At 50.0% G+C, this 21,804-nt stretch overlaps 1 protein-coding gene across 9 annotated transcripts in view; it reads left to right on the top strand.

Annotated features, from left to right (window-relative positions):
• The window catches only part of cpeb3 (cytoplasmic polyadenylation element binding protein 3), a 34,938-nt gene that overhangs the window by 4,310 nt on the left and 8,824 nt on the right, over nt 1-21,804 (top strand). For 3 of the 9 annotated variants that reach the window (XM_056609036.1, XM_056609038.1, XM_056609039.1), the window contains exons 3-7: nt 2,216-2,369; nt 9,105-9,161; nt 12,103-12,129; nt 15,336-15,503; nt 17,116-17,205. In XM_056609036.1, the coding sequence (XP_056465011.1) occupies nt 2,216-2,369; nt 9,105-9,161; nt 12,103-12,129; nt 15,336-15,503; nt 17,116-17,205 (496 nt within the window). The remainder of the gene's footprint in view (nt 1-2,215; nt 2,370-9,104; nt 9,162-12,102; nt 12,130-15,335; nt 15,504-17,115; nt 17,206-21,804) is intronic. The other 6 variants (XM_056609043.1, XM_056609035.1, XM_056609041.1 and 3 more) reach the window with 5 other exon arrangements.

Raw genomic sequence — 21,804 nt, 5'->3', positions numbered from 1 at the left:
TCTGGGCTGACAGCTCCGACGAGCCATCGTGGGCCCCCCCTGATATTTTGTGTGTCCGCCGTCCCCTTCACATGAGACCTGTGTCGGCCGCCCCAGGGCGACTGCTGCAGTCAAATGACGCCGTCACATGACTAGGCAAAACCAAGTCAGGTTTTGTTAAGTTGGAAGGTCGGCGCGTGGAGTTTTGCCTGATTCTTCTGCCTTAGGAAAATGCTCGGCACAGTTAAGCCTGCTGGGTTTAATCCTTGTTAGCCTTTGCGTTCCAGTTTTTTTCCATTTCATGTTGTTACCCTGATTTCGTCTGAAAACTCTTTGCTTGCCTCTTTAGAACCCTCTGATTCTTGAGCTATTACCCTAGATTCCCCTCCTCAAAAAGAAGAACCATACTGAATACATTTACTGACACTTCTGCCCCACACAGTCACCACTTAGCCATACCATAATCAGCTGACAGGCGGTCATGTTCTATTATTAATATGAATGAAATGTCTTGGGTGGGAGACAACAGATTAAATTGAAGCCTAAAACAGGCAAGGTGGGCTCACATTGTGCTGCATTAAGTTAAAAATGTGTTTCAAGAGGGGTTTGATTATAATAGTGGTATATATGATGGTTGCACTATAGCATTTCCCTAAAGTGAACCCCAATCATGTGTGTGTGTGTGTGTGGGGGGGGGGGAGGGGGGGTGAGGGACGGAGAGAGAGAAAAAAAAAACAGCTCAGCGGTTTACGTGTTTACCGTTTGTACCAAGTGAGCAGATCTTTATCTGTGCTACCCTGCCGGCTCCAGGGTAGAGGGGGAATAACGCTTTTGAAGGCTCAGCCGAACGGGCAACAATGGGCCCCGGTGTCCAAACAATGTGGCCCCCGGGCTCTGACAGCAGACACAGGACACAGCTGCCAAGGCCGGGCCTCCACTCGCGCTGCCCTCGCTGTCAGGCTCTCCAGCTCTGACGGGACCTTTAGGCAAAGAAAACGCTGTACCCACCAGCGCAAGGCCCTTAACGTTTAGAAAACTGCAAAGGGCTGATTATGATCCGGCGTTGCCGCTCACGCAACGCAACGACCACGCAGACGCTTCGACGCATTCGTGAACCTTTATGGTTCTGCGTCGTGTTTAAGGAAGTGGACCAATCACAGGCCTTGCTGCTGCGTCGCCTCGACGGAAGGTTACAATTTTTGGGAGGCGCACGTCCGGCCCTTGCGGTGGATGCACGAAGGGTCGGTAAGGACGTAAGGGGTCCGTCACCCCCTTGCGTTGTGTGAACGTGGGGCCATAATCAGCCCTTAAGGCAGTGGGTCCACACGCCGCCTCCCGTACCAATCCTTTTGATGTAACGTCGTCTGCCGTTCAAATAGATCTGGGTCTGGTCCCCCGGGCTTCAAAGCCAGCAACTTCTCAATACAATCCCTGCATTCATCATTTGGTCCCTTCAAATAGAACCAAATTAAGGCTGCATTTAGCTATATTGAAAACGGTTCCAAGTTACTAGCAGATGCCCTTGTCACTCACACACCACAGTGACAGGCCGGTCAAGATAGCATCCCTTTAACTGAATCAGGTGTCCACTTGGACTTTGGACGACAGTGGTGTTTTGCAATTTAAAAGTTTTAATTTGAGTGATACACTCCTTAAATAAATCAATTAAGTTTCATAGCCAAATTAAACTAAACCTACGCACACTAGCTTCTCTGATAATCTGAAAGGATTGGTTTTTCTCAGGTCTGACACTAGCCAGCTAATTCCCTCCACTCCGAGTGGAACCGTTGGCCGGCGGGCCACTGTCTGGCAGACAGGTTTCCCTGCTAGCATGTTCAGTACATGCAACAGCACAGGTCGCTGTTCACACATGCTGGTATTTGTGTTTTCTGTCAGGGAGAGAGGCCGTTACATGCTCGACCAGAATTTCAACAAGACTAATGCAAATTGTGCAGGGACATGTTCCCATGGTAATTAGTCGTGGGGTTATGTTTTATTGCGTTTATTTATTGTGCGTGTTTAACGTATACCTTGTTTGCATTCCTGTACATTCAATCAAAATTCTATGTGTGATCGCAATTTGTTTTGTATGCTTTCCCACTTGTGACTTTATCTTGAAGCTGTTTTATGCGTCGTACCCTTAACAAGAAGTCTGCTGCATCTGTGTTCTGAGTCCTCCATTACCCCGACCACTCAGAGTGAATCTAACCTTCCTTCTTTTTTCTGTGTGTTGCAGGACCGGAATCGGCCCTTTGATGCATTTAGCTTGCACTCTTTGGAGAATTCCTTAATGGATATGATAAGGACTGACCACGACAAAGGTAAACCACACCCAGCCAGCGGCCCACCAATGACTATCGCTGATATAGTATGGAGGAATCATTTCGCAGGTTAGGAATATTCATACGTCTGCGATGCTACGGGTTTGTTTTGGCTTCATGGGCACATCACGCATTAACTTTCTATTTGATTTGTTTTGTGGTTTCGAATTTTGTTTTGCTCTCTTTGCCCCCTGTGCCAACATGGTGTGGATCATCATTTTCACAGTTCAAAAAAAAATTCTGCTCAATCACTCCTTTGGCCTCACCCGCAAAATTTGCATGATGATGATTTGAAGTGTATGTTGAGCTGCGCAGTGTGTGCAAATGCACGTTCCCTAGCACACCGGATTGTAGGCTCGCTATTTGGTGATGCATTTTCCGTTTCTATAGTTGGTAAGTGTTATTTGTTGTTTGTAGCATTAAAAGTAGAATCGTAGTAAACAAATCAACATGTTTACAGCACTAGTCGAGTACACGCATGATCAGAACCAACATGGAGTATTATGTGCCCCAACCGCCTCTTCCCAATGACCGATGGAAAGATTTCAGAGGGCGCCTGTACACGGAGCCTGCTGCTCGTCTCAGGAACACGGTCTGGTTGCCAACACTACGTGGACAGAGCATTAGGTCATCCTGGCTGGGCTTTACTTCTCATTAACCTTTTAGAGAGAGAGAGAGAGACGTGAAGAGGGGGAGATAATGCAGTCTGTGCTGTCCCCCGTCTGCCGCCACTCTGCACCAACCCCAGTGGCACGGGGAGAATGATAACCCTCTCATTGTTAATCATCGTGCACCGTCATCGTTTACACATATCACTGTACATCGGCTCATGCAATGTCAGTGACAGAGGGTAAACAATGATAGTGAACGTTATCATTGTTTCCATTGCATGTGGCGACACAGTGATATGTGCATTAATGGTATCAATGGTATTTATGTTTTTATTAAACCAGGTGCACGGTAATCCTATGGGACGGGCGGCCAGCCCCGGTCGCCGGGCGGCCAGCCCCGGTCGCCGGGTGGCCCGCCGTCTATGCTAGGCTCTGACTCTCCTTATCCCCAGTGGGACAGCAGCTCTGCCCTGACCTTGTTGTTTCCACTGTGCTGGACCACAGGCACCGGGTTCCCACCGGGTTCCCGCCGGGGACGCGCCGGGTTCCCGCCGCGTGTATTTACATCTATGTAAAGGTAGAGTCGGCGGGGTAGGCCTGCGCACGGAGGGCGACACCAGCCCGCGCGCCAGGGACCAGGGATCGCTGCAGTGCAGCCGGGGACGGGGCTATAGCTTGTTCAGCGCCAGGGCAGTGGCCACACCCACCACTGTTCCACGGCACGCATTTCTCGCATACTTTCTCATTGTGACCAAAATACTTGTTTTCCCCTTGGGCGTGTTGTTGGTCCCTGTGTGTGTGTCTGTGTTTTGTGTGAAAGGCAAGGAGGGGCGATTGTGATGTGATGAGAATGTGAATAAGGTGGGATGGGGGGGGGGGGGGGGGTTCTCACTCTCTCACACGCACAAACACACACACGCATATACACACACACGCACACAGAATACTGGCAACCCTTCTGTTTTGGTTATGGCCTTCAAAGTGCTCGAGAATGTCAAAGTGAAAGGGTGCGTGTGTGTTTCTCAGAATCCTGCGTTATGATTGTGAAGCCTTTTTCATCAAAATACAAACCGCCTGTTCAATTAATCTTTAGAGGACAGGAAAGGGAAGCTCTGAGACTGTAACCATGGCGGTGTGGTCCCCAACAAACAGACTACTATTCTATAAACACACACACACACACACACACACACACACACACACACACATTACGGTCCTTGAACTGGGTCAGTTGAGCTAATGCGTTGGCACCACCCCTCATCCACCAAATCGCCGGCACCACCAGTCACAGTCCTAACACACACACACACACACACACACACACACACACACACACACACACACACACACACACACACACACACACACTCTGTAGTGTGCCGCTCGCGCTCTGCCAACCGTTGCCTTGGTGACAAGCATGCGATGATCATTTCCTGTACAGGCCACCACTCCTATCCTATACATTGGGCGGGAGCCACCTCACTACTAAACATGCACGGCATAGTATTCATTCACTCATTAGGTGAACATAAACCCTCATTTGGATCCCGTGTACAAAACCCCTGCCTCCCTTAAAGAAAATGTGCCAAGTATCTCAAAAAGCACTCTCGCACACAAACACACACCTTCTGTAATGTAATTATACGATCCTAATAAAAGTGTCTGTTATGGTTTGCATTGTCATTATCTATTATAACTTTATTAGCTATTATACGCTTGACAGGGTTGAAACGGCTCAAGTCATACCGTAATCAACCTCCATTGTAGAGCCGTTGACGAAATGAGTTTGCTCTTTCTGCAGAAACGTTTTTAAAAGGGGGTTAATGAGTTCAAGTATCACACAGGGGTCTTTCATTGTGACTTGCTTGTCTAGAGAGGTGTCACGAAAAGGGAGAAGCAGCGGTGAATGTAGGTTTACTGCCTGCAAGAAGCATCATATTATTGGACACGTCATTGGAGTCTTCAGGTCAGTGGACTTTAGTAGTCGTGGGATGACAAACTGCCATTCGGTTGTTTGCCTACGCAACCCTGGCGACAGGAGCATCGGTCAGTGGATAAGGGGTTGGGCAGCAGGCCTTTTATCTGCGGGGAGGGCAAGAAATGCAAGCGCAGCACAGGTCGAGGATTATGAGGAACACCGCGTGATTGGGCATGAGTGTGTCAAAACTGGCAAGACCTGCTTGTCCAAGTTTCTTCTCAAAACTGTTGAATATTTAAAGAGGATGTGGGATTAACTGGTTTCCGTTGGGTTTCTGGGTTTGGGCTGAACCTGTCCACGACCGCATTCCAACGTATCACTCATAGCTTCTCTCATAGCACACAGTGTATACATTAAGTAGAAAGGGGACATTGGTCCATGACAACTCTCGCTTTCTCACCCGGGTCAATGAGGGGTCACAGCCACTTGGCAAGGGGTGACGGGTCATTCGGCTCCTGGCAGCTGGCTGGATCTAAAGCCGTAGCCGATGGACTGGACTTGGCCCTCCCCCCTCCACCCCAACCTGTGCCCTTTAAGACGTGGGCCGTTAACAGCATCTCAGAGGATCATTGACAGTGCCACGGTGCTCAGGTTTTGACAAAGGGCGGGGGCTGCGTGGTTGTCGGTGGTTAAAGGTGAACTTCTGTCCGCACACACTGCACAGTAGAGCTGTGCTGCGTTTTGTTATGGTGGAAAATCCACGAGTGGCGCTGCAAGCCCGAATGAGCTAATCCAGACGGCCACGCGTGGAAAAAAGCAAAACGATACAAGTCTGGACTTGTTCCCTCTCTCGATGTTTGTATCTTTTCCTCAGAAGCATTTGAAATGTAACTCAAAACAAATGTACTAACCCATGGTGGGGTGTAACGAAAGCCTAGACAGCACAGTACACCGAGGGCTTGGGATCTAGGCCTTCTTATTCTTACCGTCATCGTCTCTACAGTGTTTTGGGTCGCCGTGGGAAACGGTCAGACCTCCAGAGATTTGACAGAGATTTGTTCTCTGTTAAGATTAAGGCAGACGATTGAATTGTGCTGTGGTATTATACAATATGTACTCTGGTTTCACAAGTCCGGGCCCCAATCCTTTTAGCTGGATTTCATATATCTTTGGGCCTTTTCTGGCCTAGATATTTCCAACAAACTTTTTCCCCAGGGGGGGCTGACCACCCAAACCCTTACTATGGTGGGCCCCATCCCTGCCCCCCCCCCCCCCCCACATCCCCCCATCCCCCGCCCCCCCTCCTCTGGGAGAACTTTGCATAAAGGGATAGAGAGGGGAAAGTAGGCCATGCTGACAGGGGGGGGCACACCGGCCCTGCCACGGAGCAGGTTTTGGAGCAGGCCGCCGCTGCCCACTCAGCCGTGCGTCGGCTTTGCATAAAGCGCACGCCACTGATCCTGCTCTGGGCTCTTCAATTAAGAATCACTCATCTCTGAGTAACCTTTTTACCAAAGTGCCGCTTATTAATCATGTTCGACACCAGCCAGCCATTGTGTGCTTTGAAGCGGCCTGCCACTCCCTTGATTGATTGATTGATTGATTGATTGATTGATTGATTGTTTGATTAGGTTACTATCTATGTGTTGGCACATGTAAGCCCCTCTGTCATAACTTCAGCTGTGGCCTTCTACTCAGCGGCGGGTATCCGGTGGGGGAGGGTTTTTTACTAGACTACACGCTGCAACGGGGAACCAAGAGGGGAGCCAAGCAGGGCCTTTGCCCGGCGGGCAGGGGGCTTCAGGTCTGGGACAGCCGCCCTCCATATGATAATAATGCCCAAGGCCTCATCCAGTGTTGGAGGCCTTCTGGTTCTTTTAACACGTTAGCCTGCACCAACCACGGCCAACCAGCATTTTTAAGACGAAGGCCTTTCACGCGAGTCGCAGGGCATGGATGTGTCTTTAAGCAGTAAGGCGAAGGCAGGATGTTCTCTTGCCCGGAGGGGCCTGTTAACTCGGTGCTGGATGTCGTTTTATGCAGAAACTCGGGGAGGCCAGAATCGAGCAGTCTCAGCGCCATGCGATAAGTCTTTTGAGAAATGTGCTGCAACGTTGAGATGAATGCCTCGATGGCTGAGATATTACCATTGATAATATATAATGTTATTACTATAAGACAATTAATTCATAGCATCAAATTCTGGACCAGAAAACAAAGATTGCAGCCCGAGTGACAAGCGGCTTGGAGCACCTCAGTTTTGTTAGCGCACCCTGTGCCAACGGAGACGTTCACCGTAAGGTCAGGGTCCCGTCTTGGATCTCAGACGTGCATGCACAGGGAGTCGGCCCTGGCTCGGCCCCAGGCCCGGGCCCAGCCGCCACGAGTCAGGGGAAACCTCGCTGCTCTGGAGGAAATGTCAACCAGCGCTAGCCAGCGGCGCGTGGCCCCTGGGAGACGGCCACTCAACACCAGGAGGAACGGGAGTGGGGGGGGGGGGGAGCTGAGCTATTTTCAGGGATGAGCGATGGACAACTGCCCCCCCCTCTGTCACCAGAACCGCTGATTTAGAGGAACAGGAAGGTGTGGATCAGAGCTCTTTGTAATCGTCCCCCGCCGCTTTCACCGCTGGTTGAAAAAGGGAAAAAGGAAGTTAAGTCTTTTGACCGTGATGTCACAAAACGCCTTGGGGATTCAGAACGGTGCATTGTGCGAAAACTTCCCTCGCGACCACATTTGATGTCGAATCATGTGAGTCTTTAACCCGAGGATGTGCCTAGAGGTTAAAGTCGTAAAAGTGCAGGAAAAAGAGTTGATGATTGGAAAGGTCTTCATTTCCCGTGGGTTTCGCGGGATGCGGTGCTGTTGGCTCCTATTGGCTGTGTACGTGGTGTCCCACGGTAACACCCAAACCCCCCCCCCCCGATGACCCGGCTCAAACAGCAGGACCGCAGCCCCCACGCAGCGTCATGTCCCACTGCACCGTGTTATTGCATGTGTGTTACAGTCCCCCATTAGCCCCACCCCAACCTCGGATTATCAGCAGCAATTGGGAGTGAGGAAATCCACATCTGTTAAGCTCTGAGCCGGGCCACCCCCCCCACCCCCCCCCACCCACAGACTCCAGCGCTGCAGTCCCGGAACACGGAGAAAGACAGTGGATCGTTGCACCGTGACTTGGAGTTTTTTTCAGACCTTCGTGTTGCGAAGCTTTGCAACGGGCAGGCCTCTCGCGTGCAACCCTAAGAATAGACCACCTGAGTCTGATGCACGTTTTCTGCCCAAATATGGGTTTCCAGGTCCTCACTGCTTCCTCTTTCCTGCTCTTTTGCCTTGTTTAAATATTGAGCTGGAACAACTTTAATATTTAAACATGCGCTGCAAATACATTACATTACACAAGCTGCAATAAAAAGATGTAAAGTTAGTTAGTAATTCTGTCTGACCACCATTTGATGATCTCTTCACTTTGTTCACGCATTACCCCCCCCCCGCGCTAGGAAACATCGTTTTAATATTTTATTCAGTCGACAAACGACATAATGGTTTCAACATGCAGAGTTCAAACACTCATTTATTAAGAAACATGACCCGGTCCATTCCGGCATAATGGCTTTGTTGTTGGTGGACCCACGAGTGGTTCAAGAGAACCTGCATGCGTTGTTAAAGAGCTGCCCTGGGGAGGTGTTTGGATTCAGTCGGGTTTCCAGCCGCCCCGATCAGGTGCGCGGCCCGGTGCTCGCAGGGTCGTGGCGTCGACAGCCCCCCCGCCTCGCCGTGGCATCGGGTTGGACGCGCAGTGTGGGGTCACTCTGCGTGCGGAGCTTCAGAATTTCCGAAATCACCAAACGCCAAACCAAACCAACATGTACCCTCATATAACCGTAGACCACCCCTCCCTCTCGATAAAGCATCGTGACAGACTGACCTTTGTTACGTGAGCATTGTCACCAGGGAACCCTGCACGCTTTGTCAAATCCCCGGCACTATGGCCGGCATTGTTTGCGCATATGTGTGTACAGGATTTGTGAAAGAGAATGAATTGCCTGTTTCCATCCATTTTTTTTTTCTCTCCTCACATCCACTTAATTTGATTCCCGTTTACAATGTAAACGATTGTGTATTCACGACATGGCCAAACTCTCGTTTTTCATGGCGTGCACTAGAATGGGCCACAGAAAAAAAAAAGTTGTTGTTCAATTCTGTTTATAAATCATTCGTATTGCGTGTCCGCCGCTTATGGAACCTTACGTTGTCATATTTTTCTCTCCGCAGGACGAATGGGCCTCAATTTCCACCACCCTGGGGCCGACCACATAATGCCGTTGAACAGTAAGTCACGGCTCCATGTAACGCAGTCATTCGCACACAATCGGTTTGCTTTGACAGATTAAAGGTTCCCCGACTGCTGATCGCGTTGAAAGATATCCGTCTCAGAGGCAGCAGGCGTCAGCGTGGGATGCCATGCGTCTTGCGTTTCACGGCTGGCCTTCTCTGCGAGGAGATAAGTCTTGGGGTGCCCCCCCCCCTCAGACTGGGCAAGCTTCCCCTCCACCCCCCCCCCCCCCCCCCCCCACACGCATACACCCCGCCCGCCCCGCCATCTTAGGACACCAGACCCTCCTGGCAGATGAACACTCTGGCTGACCTTATCTCCAAAGTCCCAGCTGGGCTTCCTAGAAGCTCGTCAGAGATCTCCTCTTCCCCCCCCGCTGTCTGCTGTCAGCGAGCGTGTGACGCGCTCAGAGCCCTGACCTCGGAGTGCTCCGTGCCCGTGCCTCTATCTGTTCTCATCGCACCACGTCGGCCCGGGACGGGCTTTAAGGTTAACCAAACACCAAAGACAGTCCTCGCCGCGTCGTTGGAATCGCTGGGGCTTAATGTGCGTCGAGTGACATCACCTGCTACAGTTTTTCCGACCAATCAGGGGCAAGCGGTATCAGCCGCTGGCACTCGTTGTGTCCGGAGAGGCCCCCGAGGTCGGCTGTTTTGGTTCTTCTTTATAGATCGGAAAAAAACATCTGCGTGCTGGAATAAAATGCTTTTCTTTTTGTTGCCAAAAGAATACCACACACACAGACACACACACACACACTTACACAATTACACACACACACACACACACACACACACACACACACACACACACACACACACACACACACACACACACTTACACACACACACACACACACACAATTACACAATTACACACACACACACACACTTACACAATTACACACACACACACACAATTACAGACACACACACACACAGACACACACGCACACACACACACACACTTACACTATTACACACACAGACACACACACACACTTACACAATTACACACACAATTACACACGGACACTTACACAATTACACACACACACACACACACACACACACACACACACACACACACACACACACACACACACACACACACACACAGCTTCAGCCTCGTTGTGGTGGAGGCTGAAGCTGAGCAGAGCAGCAGACCCCCCTGTTCATCATCCCCCGCTCCCAGAGCCGTGCTCCAGTCGGTGTCTATTTGGATCTCTCCCTCGCAAGCTCTAGTTCAAAGTCAGACTCGCTGCCCAGCTACCCTGCTCGTTCCCACCCTCCCTCCCCCCCTCCCTCACTCCCTCCCTCCCACTCTCCCCAAGACGTATTGTTGCACACCACGGAGCCTGGACTCGTTCTCCCAACACTGGACTCCTCCATCGCCCCCCCAGCCCCGCTCTTCCTCCTCCTCCTCCTCCTCCTCTTCCTCACCCAGTTGCTAGGAGCCTTTGTCTGTGGCGAGGTTAGCTGGGCTTCATGGCACACGGCCCGCTCCTACCCTGCAGAGGGCCTGCGATGGCTTTAGAGGAGGTTAAGCCAGAGTTGAGGGCTTTCCACTGAGGAGATCTCCCCCTTTATGAGAGGCCGACCTGGGGAGCCCAACAATGGATCGGCCTCAATGACCCGGGCCACTATCTATAAACTTATATTTTTTACTCTTTGAAGAAAGGAGCGTTTGTTGCGGGGTTGATGAGTTCGAGGAGCGATAGAAAAGGGGTTTGGGTCAGTGTGTTATTACCAGTGAGTCCCTCGTAGCTCATGATCCCCCCGGCTCCTAACGCAGGCACAGTGGGCTGCCCTCCTCCACTGTTTGTTTTGATCACACCGCCCAGACTTCATTCTGTCTGTTTGCCTGGTTCCAATTGAAGTCACAGCAAGACTCCGGCCGATTCTGAGGGGGAAGAAGAGATACAGACCCCCTTGAAACAATATGTTACGTACAATTCCCAGAAAGAGGGCTTACCCTATAGCCTTTTAGATACGTGGGGGAAAAATGTCCAGGCAATTTAATAAACCAGGAGGGAAAGGGTCTTGTGAAAAGTTAAGGAGCTGGAGGGCTCTGACATCGTGCTTATCGTGCGGATCGTGGACTCAATAAAGTTGGGCAACGAGACTTTTGTTATCGGTGATTGTTTTTCCATGGCCCTACAGGAGATAAGGGTGGTGACTAAACCACCACCCTCTGAGCTGCTAGCCCTCGCCCTCCCCACGTCCCTGCCGTTAACGCACGCCACAGGACAACATTGTGGTTCCCACCCGGCCCGGGCCGGCCCTCGCCGACCACAGAGCCCCACACCTAATGTTCCACCGGGGGCCGTGATAATGGCTAAACCCCGCCGCAGGCCGGCCTCCCCACGCCCGCCCTAATCGGGAATGCGCTCACTGGCTCGGCACGCGCGCCACACATTTCCAGATTGTTTACGGCCATTATGATCCCGGGGGTATGTGATGGCCAACCGCGTCATGTTCCCCAAATATATCCGGCCCACGTACGTGCCTGGAAACCTTTCCGCTCTCTCTCTCGCCCTCTCTCTCTCCAGCGCTGTCCCTCTCTGCCTTTGGCCGTGTGTCGTGTGTCGCTTCATGCTCTATCTCTCTCTCTCCGTGCGGCCCCTGTGATGCGCTGTATCACAGGGGCCACAAGCGGTGCCATCACCGCGACGGGGACACAGGGGGGTCCTAATACTAAACCAAAGGTGCTAAGCCCTTATGAGGTGTCAGCGTTGCCTTGGATGCTCACGTTGCTAGGGTTCATGTTCTCGTGGGGGTTGTGTTTTTACGATATGAATTACGACGAAACCCATGTCTGTGTGTCTCTTTCTTCTCTTCCCTACCCCCCCCCCCCCTAAACCCCCTTCCCTCCCTCTCACTCCCCCTCAACTCTCTCCCCCCCCTCAACTCTCTCCCCCCCCTGCTGAAACCAAAGCAGCCAGGAGTTATGGCCGCAGAAGAGGTAAAGTGTGGGCACCGACCCCCTGGGGGGTGGGGGGGGGGGGGGGGCGGGGGTCTGGTCTCTGGGGTCCGGGGGGGCATGAGCTCAATCGCCAGCTCCAGGGGCACCTCGCTGGTTCTGCTATGATTGATTGGGAGGGGGGGGGGGGGGGCATTTCATCTGGGATGTGAATAAACGGAACCAACTCGTCTCCGTCTGTTTGCATCCGGTCGAGATGCGCCGATGGGCCCCTAGAGATGGCTGATTACAATTTGAATGCGCTTCAGATTGCCTGATGGTGAAATACATCCCAAAAAAGACGATCTGTTAATTGAATATCCTCTCCTGTGAATCAGCCCTTACCCTGTGATTCTCTTTTGAAACGTGAATGTCAGAATCTTCCATCAACCTTTCATACAAATCGGAGATGGTCACATATTAATTGTAAAATGATCTGAATATTCCTGATAATGCATGTTCCTTCTCTGGCGTCCTTGATGCTGAAAGACACCCAAGACAAAACCAACCTAACCTACCATAAAAACTGTTTTATGGAACAATTTATTGCTCATCTGCTATCAGCTGATACAAAATTAACTCTCTATGAAAGTACATTTGAACGTGATCCATATCCTTAAGGTCAAATATGTGTGGTGTGGACTTAAGACAGTAGTGTGGCGTTGGAGTGAACTTAACTGATCATGGATTTCTTCAGTTGAAAGATATCCGGGCTGTGTGTCATTTTAGCCCATGAATGCTACATTATCGCGACCAAGATAATGTGCATAAGCTTCAGAAAGCTAGCGTTGGATATGTACTGTACATTAGGTATGGGGGAAAATGGATACACTTTGAAGGTGTGGGTTTGCATTGCAATGTTAATTCTTTTTAGAATAATAGTAATTTAGACTGAATGTGCCGGGAATCTTAATTGATCTTGAGGTATTTTAATCGTCTTAATCTACTGATATGTCGAATGGCAAACTCTCACTCTTTTACTAGTTTTCTAAGAATCAAAGTTAGGACCTGACAATATCAGATCCTAACCTCGGAAGAGCGGGCGACAGCTGCCCAGTTTTGGGATTTGGGTTAAGAGAGTCGGCACGTCTGATGCATCCCAATGAGAGGCCTATTGCATCCTATAACCTTTGACCTTTGAGCTGTGGACATTTTATCACAGCACGATAAAGCCTTTGATTAAGACATCAAGGTTGTCTTGATCGTGAGATCAGGAATCGATGGACAATCAATTGACAACAATTGATTCCACTATCGATTCTGGGAGATTGGAACATTTTATGTTTTTATTTGTAATTCATAGTTCATTGTAGCAGTATCCTCATTGGTAACCAATCAATGTCCTGATTGGTAAACAATCAGGGTGGATATTTGACTGAACCATGTGACCTGCCATTGTTAATCAGGTTGTGTCACATGCATTTTGACCTTTTAATGTGTTAATCAAGATGTAAAACAAGTACAAATAATGTGTATGTGATTTGAAAGTCAGAATGGGCAAACCACAATTTCCATTTGCTGAAAACAGATTGCTCTTGAGCACGATGAATGTTGTTCTTATTTAAAGCCCTCTTCCAGTTATAACAAGACCCTGATTAACAAAGTAACATTAAGGAACATGATTCCTTCCTGCCACTCATTTTTGGACTTAAAATAATCTCCTATTTTATGACCACTACCTAACAACTATAGAGGCACGGTCAATATTTGAGGAGGTGGAAATGACTGGACCGGGCTTTAAGTGAGCTGTGTGTTTGTTCCTAATGGAGATAACTGAGGACTTTAGTATTGACTTAACTCTTCCCGTACACCCCCCCCCCCCCTCCTCCTCTCTTACACTTTCTCCCTTTGCACCCGTTCACCCCTCTTCTCCCTCTTCCTATGCCTCATCTCTCCCCCTACGTATAATCTCTCCTCCTATGTCTCATTCCTCTCCTCCTATGTCTCATTCCTCTCCTCCTATGTCTCATTCCTCTCCTCCTGTGTCTCATTCCTCTCCTCCTATGTCTCATTCCTCTCCTCCTATGTCTCATTCCTCTCCTCCTATGTCTCATTCCTCTCCTCCTATGTCTCATTCCTCTCCTCCTGTGTCTCATTCCTCTCCTCCTATGTCTCATTCCTCTCCTCCTGTGTCTCATTCCTCTCCTCCTATGTCTCATTCCTCTCCTCCTATGTCTCATTCCTCTCCTCCTATGTCTCATTCCTCTCCTCCTATGTCTCATTCCTCTCCTCCTATGTCTCATTCCTCTCCTCCTATGTCTCATTCCTCTTCTCCTATGTCTCATTCCTCTCCTCCTATGTCTCATTCCTCTCCTCCTATGTCTCATTCCTCTCCTCCTATGTCTCATTCCTCTCCTCCTATGTCTCATTCCTCTCCTCCTATGTCTCATTCCTCTCCTCCTGTGTCTCATTCCTCTCCTCCTATGTCTCATTCCTCTCCTCCTATGTCTCATTCCTCTCCTCCTATGTCTCATTCCTCTCCTCCTATGTCTCATTCCTCTCCTCCTATGTCTCATTCCTCTCCTCCTATGTCTCATTCCTCTCCTCCTATGTCTCATTCCTCTCCTCCTATGTCTCATTCCTCTTCTCCTATGTCTCATTCCTCTCCTCCTATGTCTCATTCCTCTCCTCCTATGTCTCATTCCTTTCCTCCTATGTCTCATTCCTCTCCTCCTATGTCTCATTCCTCTCCTCCTATGTCTCATTCCTCTCCTCCTATGTCTCATTCCTCTTCTCCTATGTCTCATTCCTCTCCTCCTATGTCTCATTCCTCTTCTCCTATGTCTCATTCCTCTTCTCCTATGTCTCATTCCTCTTCTCCTATGTCTCATTCCTCTCCTCCTATGTCTCATTCCTCTCCTCCTATGTCTCATTCCTCTCCTCCTATGTCTCATTCCTCTCCTCCTATGTCTCATTCCTCTCCTCCTATGTCTCATTCCTCTCCTCCTATGTCTCATTCCTCTCCTCCTATGTCTCATTCCTCTCCTCCTATGTCTCATTCCTCTCCTCCTATGTCTCATTCCTCTCCTCCTATGTCTCATTCCTCTCCTCCTATGTCTCATTCCTCTCCTCCTATGTCTCATTCCTCTCCCTATGTCTCATTCCTCTTCTCCTATGTCTCATTCCTCTACTCCTCAGTCTCTTCTTACGTCTCCTTCCTATGCGTTGTCTCTTGTCCTTCGTCTCATCTCTCTTTCTGTCCTCCCCAGGTCGCTCGTCTCTTTTCCCCTTCGAGGACGGTTTCCTTGACGACGGCCACGGTGACCCCTCACTGACCCCTGGCCTGAGCTCCCCGACCCGCTGTCAGAACGGAGAGCGGATGGAGCGTTACTCCAGGAAGGTGTTCGTCGGAGGCCTTCCCCCCGACATAGACGAAGGTGGGTGTCCGGTGGGCTGTGGGGCCAAGCACTGCTGGGAACCCGCACCGTACTGGTACTGGTACTGGTACTGGGAATGGTGCTGGTACTGGGAATGGTTCTGGTAATGTTACTGGTACTGGTACTGGTACTGGGAATGGTACTGGTAATGGTACTGGTACTGGTAATGGTACTGGTACTGGGAATGGTACTGGTAATGGTACTGGTACTGGTAATGGTACTGGTACTGGGAATTGTACTGGTAATAATACTTGTAATGGTACTGGTACTGGGAATGGTACTGGTAATGGTACTGGTAATGGTACTGGTACTGGTAATGGTACTGGTACTGGTACTGGTAATGGTACTGGTAATGGTACTGGTACTGGGAATGGTACTGGTAATGTTACTGGTAATGGTACTGGTACTGGGAATGGTACTGGTACTGGGAATGGTACTGGTAATGTTACTTGTACTGGTACTGGTACTGGTACTGGGAATGGTACTGGTACTGGGAATGGTACTGGTACTTCCGGTTGGTGCACTTGTGGTTTCGGGTACTGGGCTGAGCTGTATTCATAAATGAAATACTCTCTCCGTCGCCGCCCTGCCCCGCCCACAGACCGTAGCCCCGCCCACAGACCGTAGCCCCGCCCACCGTAGCTCTCAGCGCTGTCGGGCTGCGGGCACGTGGCCAAACCTGTCACTGCGGGTTGAGGCTGGAGTTCTTTTAACATAATTATGAGCTTTTGTGAGCGGAGGCCTTTTATTGGCTGCCTGCTCAGAGGTGTCATGTGGTTTGACTTAGAGGAAGTGAGGCTAATTGTAATAACTGATGTTATTTATTGAATTACTTTGTGTAATGTCTTTTAGTTTATGATTTTTATTATTATTATTCATTGTAGGAACTGTCCGAGGACTATGTCTCTCTAAAGGATGAAAATATAGAACTTGGTTGCATAATGAGTCAAGGGCGGTCGAAACAGTGACACTGTTAGGGATGTGGACCTTCCCATGCCGTAACAGTGACACTGTCAGGGAATGTGGACCTTCCCATGCCGTAACAGTGACACTGTCAGGGAATGTGGACCTTCCCATGCACGTGCTACATTGAACATGCAGAATCAGGACAAATATGCAGAACCATGATTACCAAGCAGAACCAGGGTAAACATGCAGTACCAACTCTAGCATAATGGGTGGGATTAGGCAGGGTTATTTGATCGGTCATTGGGTGTATTTCACTTTGGTGGAAAGAAGGATAAATAATTCTGGAATAAGTGCTGGCTTTCACCCCAGCAAAAAAATTAACAATGACTTGCATATGTTTTTTTTTTAGCATTTTTCTTTATTCTTCTATGTAGCCAAATGCTGCACGCACACGCACACTAACTACTAGATTAGACTGGATTATTTTTCTAAAATGAATGAACATATTGATAGTGATATTGGCTATAATAATTACTAATGATATTGTGCGGTTACCAGTGTTCCAATTCAAAGCAAAAATAGACACAGCCTCGCAGGTGCTCGGGATACTAAAGCCTAACAAAGTAATTGTTGACAAATGCTCCAACATGATTTTGGTCTCTCTCCCTCTCTCTCTCTCCCCCTCCCTCTCTCCCCCCTTCAGATGAGATCACGAACAGTTTCCGTCGCTACGGGCACCTGGTGGTCGACTGGCCCCACAAAGCAGAGAGCAAATCCTACTTTCCCCCGAAAGGTGAGCGCCCTGCAACACATCCATAACCCTCCATCCCCTGCCCAGAGACAGGCTGCAGCCGGGGGGAAAAGCTGTCTGTGAAACGCTTTAGAAATCCCTCGGACGGCCTTCCACTCGGTGATCTCAACGGTCAATTGGCACTGACTTTTTGTTTTTGCGACGGGCTATCGTCTTTTTTCCTCCCACCCTCTCAACGTTTTCTGAAGAGGTCACGTTACCAACAGTTTGTAGCTCCTGCTGGGCTTGGAACCAGATGTCTTGTTATTCCAAGGAACCCTGTGTCGACACCTCTTGCGCGCGCGTGCGCGCACACACACACACACACACACACACACACACACACACACACACACACACACACACACACACACACACACACACACACACACACACACACACACACACACACACACCAGTGAAGATACTGAAGATGTGTGGGAACGTTGTTGTGCTGGTTGAGGTTGCCGCAGGGCAGTGTGTCTGACAGGTAGCCGCTCTAGCTGTGGCCCCTCTAGCATCCACCGCTTTACAAGCTAGCAACTCATAAAGAGGCATGGATCCTCCCAGGCAAATGAGAGAGAGAGCATGTCCATGCACATCTCTACATGCGTGACAGCTCCCTCCTCTACTCTCCCTTGGTTTGTAACATGGGTTCCACGTAAATTGGCCGTCACACCCATGTGTCTCTTTGTCTCAAATGACAGTGTCCTTCTAACCTTGAGCGGATGGAAGACGGTTGTCCGTCCCCCCTCACCTCCGTGTTCAGCCACTGGTTGTGTGTCTCTGGACAGCTCTGACGGGGGTTTTCTGCTGAGGGATGAGCACGCTATGGGTCCGAATCCAAGGTTAAGGCGGGACCTGGACTGACCGAGACACTGCTTTAACAGCAAGCCGAGGGCTAGCAACCGCCAACGGTTTACATTCATCCTCATAACCCCGTTCACTCCTTCACCTCATTCACTGGCATGTCCATTCTTTCATTCGGCAGTTTGAGTTTATTGATGTTACTTTTTAAGTCCATGTCAGAAGAAGCATTGTGAATGGACCCGGCCCCGACAGTGTGTCACGGTGAACACACGGCTGCAGACAGACCGGTGCGTGCTCGTGTTTGGCGTCGACGGCCATGCCGGCCCCGGTGTGTCTGTGCCCTTTCGCTGAAGAAAGGGAAAAGTCAACTGTGTGTGCAGTCACTGACACCTGCTCTCATCGGCCAATCCCAGCGTCACCGGAGGCACTCAACTTGAAATGTTAGGGCGCTATTCCTGCCGACGCCAGGGTTCTCGAGAGGGGGCTGAAGCAGACACCCAATCAGTGGGAAGAAGCCTAAGGTGGCGGGCGGGCTGTTTAATATGTCTGCCGCATGGGAACATCAGCAGTGCTAGTGCAGAGTGTCTCAAGGTCCCCCCCCCCCCCCCCCCTCCTCCAAGTGAGTGGTAGACGACGGAGTCTTGGTCGTTTCTACGGTTACATTCAACTTTGTTGTCTCGGCATTCAATCCAATTTGTGTTCCGAGTGTGTAAGTAACCAGGGGGAGTCTTCAGATTGTTATTATTAGTAACGGCTCATTTCATTTCACACACTACACATGCCCGAGGACGTGCGTGCGCACACACACACACACACACACACACACACACACACACACACACACACACACACACACACACACACACACACACACACACACACACACACACACACACACACACACACACACACACACACACACACACACACACACACACACACGGCACCTCGCCGGTGATGATGCCCTGGGGGACATTGTTTAAACATATGCTCGTGTCTGCGCTGTGCCCTAGCGTCCTCCATCTTCATCATATAAGCCATCGGCGACAGGGTGTTTGTTCATGTACCAAATCACCGTTTCACGGCCCGCGGTTGGTGTCTGTTCTGTCTCTCCCCCACTCTCTCTCCCCCACTCTCTCTCCCTCCTCCCTCCCTCTAGATCTATATCCATGACGCCCTCTCTCAAATGTCCTCCCTCACCTACCCATCTGTATCTTATTTAGTTATTCTTATTTTTGGTCGTGTTTATTTTTAATCTGACGGTGACTATGAGATGTTTTGAATATTTGCCTGTTTGCGTGCATGCCAGATTTAAGTGTCTGACTCAGAGCTTCTTCTATGATGTTGTACTTAAAACTTTAAATGTCTCTAAGCCCGCAATGAAAATGCAGCGCAATTAGGTTTTTTCTTTATATATTTAATTTCGGTATGTTTTCTGAACTTAGTATCTTAGTATTATATTTTAAGAGCCAGAAGTTCAGGCAGAGAGCCGGAGCAGTTTCTTTGGCATGGCTCGCGGCCGTATTCAGCGGGCTCTTCGTGAAGTCACTAGCGTCTCGTCACATCTGGTTTCACAAGATTTCCCTGGACTCCTCTCTGAGTGGTAGCCAGCGCACGGCTGCTGCACACACAGGAGCTCCTCTTCAAGGGACTGGAGTGGCTCTCGTCATGCCGGCCAGAACTGGTGGTAAACACCAGAATCATTAAGTCGCTGGACTCCATTGAACTTCCTCCATTTTCCTCACAATAAAACAACTTTATACGTGGCGGCTTGTATGTGGCTTCAGTGCTTAAACGACGAGTTTTTAAATGCAGTTTGGCACCCTGGCTGTTGAACCCACCCTTGTTAATCCCGTGCCCGCCACCCTCGGTTTCCATCAGCGCATTCTGGAGCCCAGGTAGCGCCTAGCGTCATAGCGGTAGCCTCCCGGCTACGTTAACGGTTTGCGACTGAGAGCCTTTGTTGTTAACAACCGTAAATTGTCCACAGGTGTTGCCACCACTGAGGTCAACACATTCCCTACCCCCCGCCCCCCCCCCCCCCCCCCCCCAGCCCGCTCCACACACCCCTGGAGGGTGAATGATTGCAGACTGTTAGTTAGTCATCGGTCGCTGGTCTCCCCCTGTCTTAGGGGCTTAGTGGGTAGGCTAGTGGGCCTTCCTGTGTCCGCCCTGCTCCCTGTCACACGGCTGGGGCAGCCACAACGTCCTGCTGCGTCTCAGGCACGAGCCACTGCAGGGCTGCACTCGCATCCCCCTCCTCCTCCTCCCCCTCCTCCCCCTCCTCCTCCTCCTCCTCCTCCTCCTCCTCCTCCTCCTCCTCCTCCCCCCGCACTGAGGCGACGTAAGGCTCTGCAGTGCGCAGGGAGACAGACTCGCTGGAACACTCGATCAACGTTCTGGGTCGTGTTTCTCCTTTTTATGAGTTTAGTGTTTATTCAAAAATGCTGTGGCATCGTCAGTGTCAAAGACCTCAGTGATAGGTGGAGGAGCCTGTCAAATTTAGTGTGAAACGAAGGTTAATTGTAGCTGATGTCTAGGCTGTGGATAACAAGCAAGTGACTTTGTCCTTATATTCGATTTGTACAACAAAGACCGTTGAGAGTTTGAAATGGAATGCGTACGTAAATCACAAGCGTATGAAAATGCGCAAGGAAAATTTGCATCCATGAAAAGATTGATCCTAACCTGAGATATGAAAGAAGAAGGGTAATGCTACATGCTTTAAGTGTTAAATAGGTTAACGGTGGCTTTGAACACTGACTCCCTCATAACCTTAATTTCCCCTTACGTCCCCTTAATGTCAGCGCAGTGTGCTAGCTAGCTAGGCCGTACAGCCTCCTGGTGCTACAAGTACAAACCCCCCCTTCCTCACCCCCTCTTCTCCTTTCATCTTTCTCCCCCTATTCCCCATTTTCTCCTTTTCTCTCTCCTTCTTCTCCCGCACCCGTCACCTGATGACAGTGTTGTCCCTTTTCCCTCTTTTCATTTCCTCAATTCATCTGTGTACCTTTTTAATTTAGGAACTACATGGGATTACTCCCCCCCCCCCCTCCCCCGTTCTCCCTCCCCCTTTCTCTGCAGCCCCAGAACAGACTGTTCTCTCTTGCAGGCTATGCGCTGTTTCACTGCCATTTTGTTCTTTATATGGCTGCAGCTATTTCTTTGAGAGAGAGAGAGAGAGAGAGAGAGAGAGAGAGAGAGAGAGAGAGAGAGAGAGAGAGAGAGAGAGAGAGAGAGAGAGAGAGAGAGAGAGAGAGAGAGAGAGAGAGAGAGAGAGAGAGAGAGAGAGAGAGAGAGAGAGAGAGAGAGAGAGAGAGAGAGGGGGGCGCAGTGCTGAACCCAAATGATACTCAAGTGTGCAGAATGAGTGGTCGATTCCCAATGGACTGTGCTATCTTATCTAGATTGTTATTCTAGAGGTTGAGAGAAAGGAGCCAAAGCTGACGACTGACAGTCCGACCAACGCTCAGGGAGCACGACTGACATGCGTCTGAAATGACTTTGTTTATGGACCTCGCGTCGGAACTGAGCACGCCCACAAGCGTAGCGCTGAGAGGTGGAAAACAAACGCCTGCAGTGAACGGTCGACTGTCACTGCTGCGTCATCATGAGTCTCTCCTTTAGATGGAAAGAGGGGCAGAAGTCCATGGGACGTGTCTTGGGGGGCTTGCACGACAGGTGTGCTGATCAGTGTGATCACCTGTAGTATGTCCCAACTGTATGCATACTAAGTGCAACGGAACGTACTTCGTAAGGGTAGCTGCTGTACATACTACAAGTAAAAATGAA

Source organism: Gadus chalcogrammus, chromosome 15, assembly GCF_026213295.1.
Source record: "Gadus chalcogrammus isolate NIFS_2021 chromosome 15, NIFS_Gcha_1.0, whole genome shotgun sequence".
Taxonomy (NCBI): domain Eukaryota; kingdom Metazoa; phylum Chordata; class Actinopteri; order Gadiformes; family Gadidae; genus Gadus; species Gadus chalcogrammus.
Note: the sequence above shows the minus strand (reverse complement) of the source record. Positions and strands in the feature narration are given on the sequence as shown.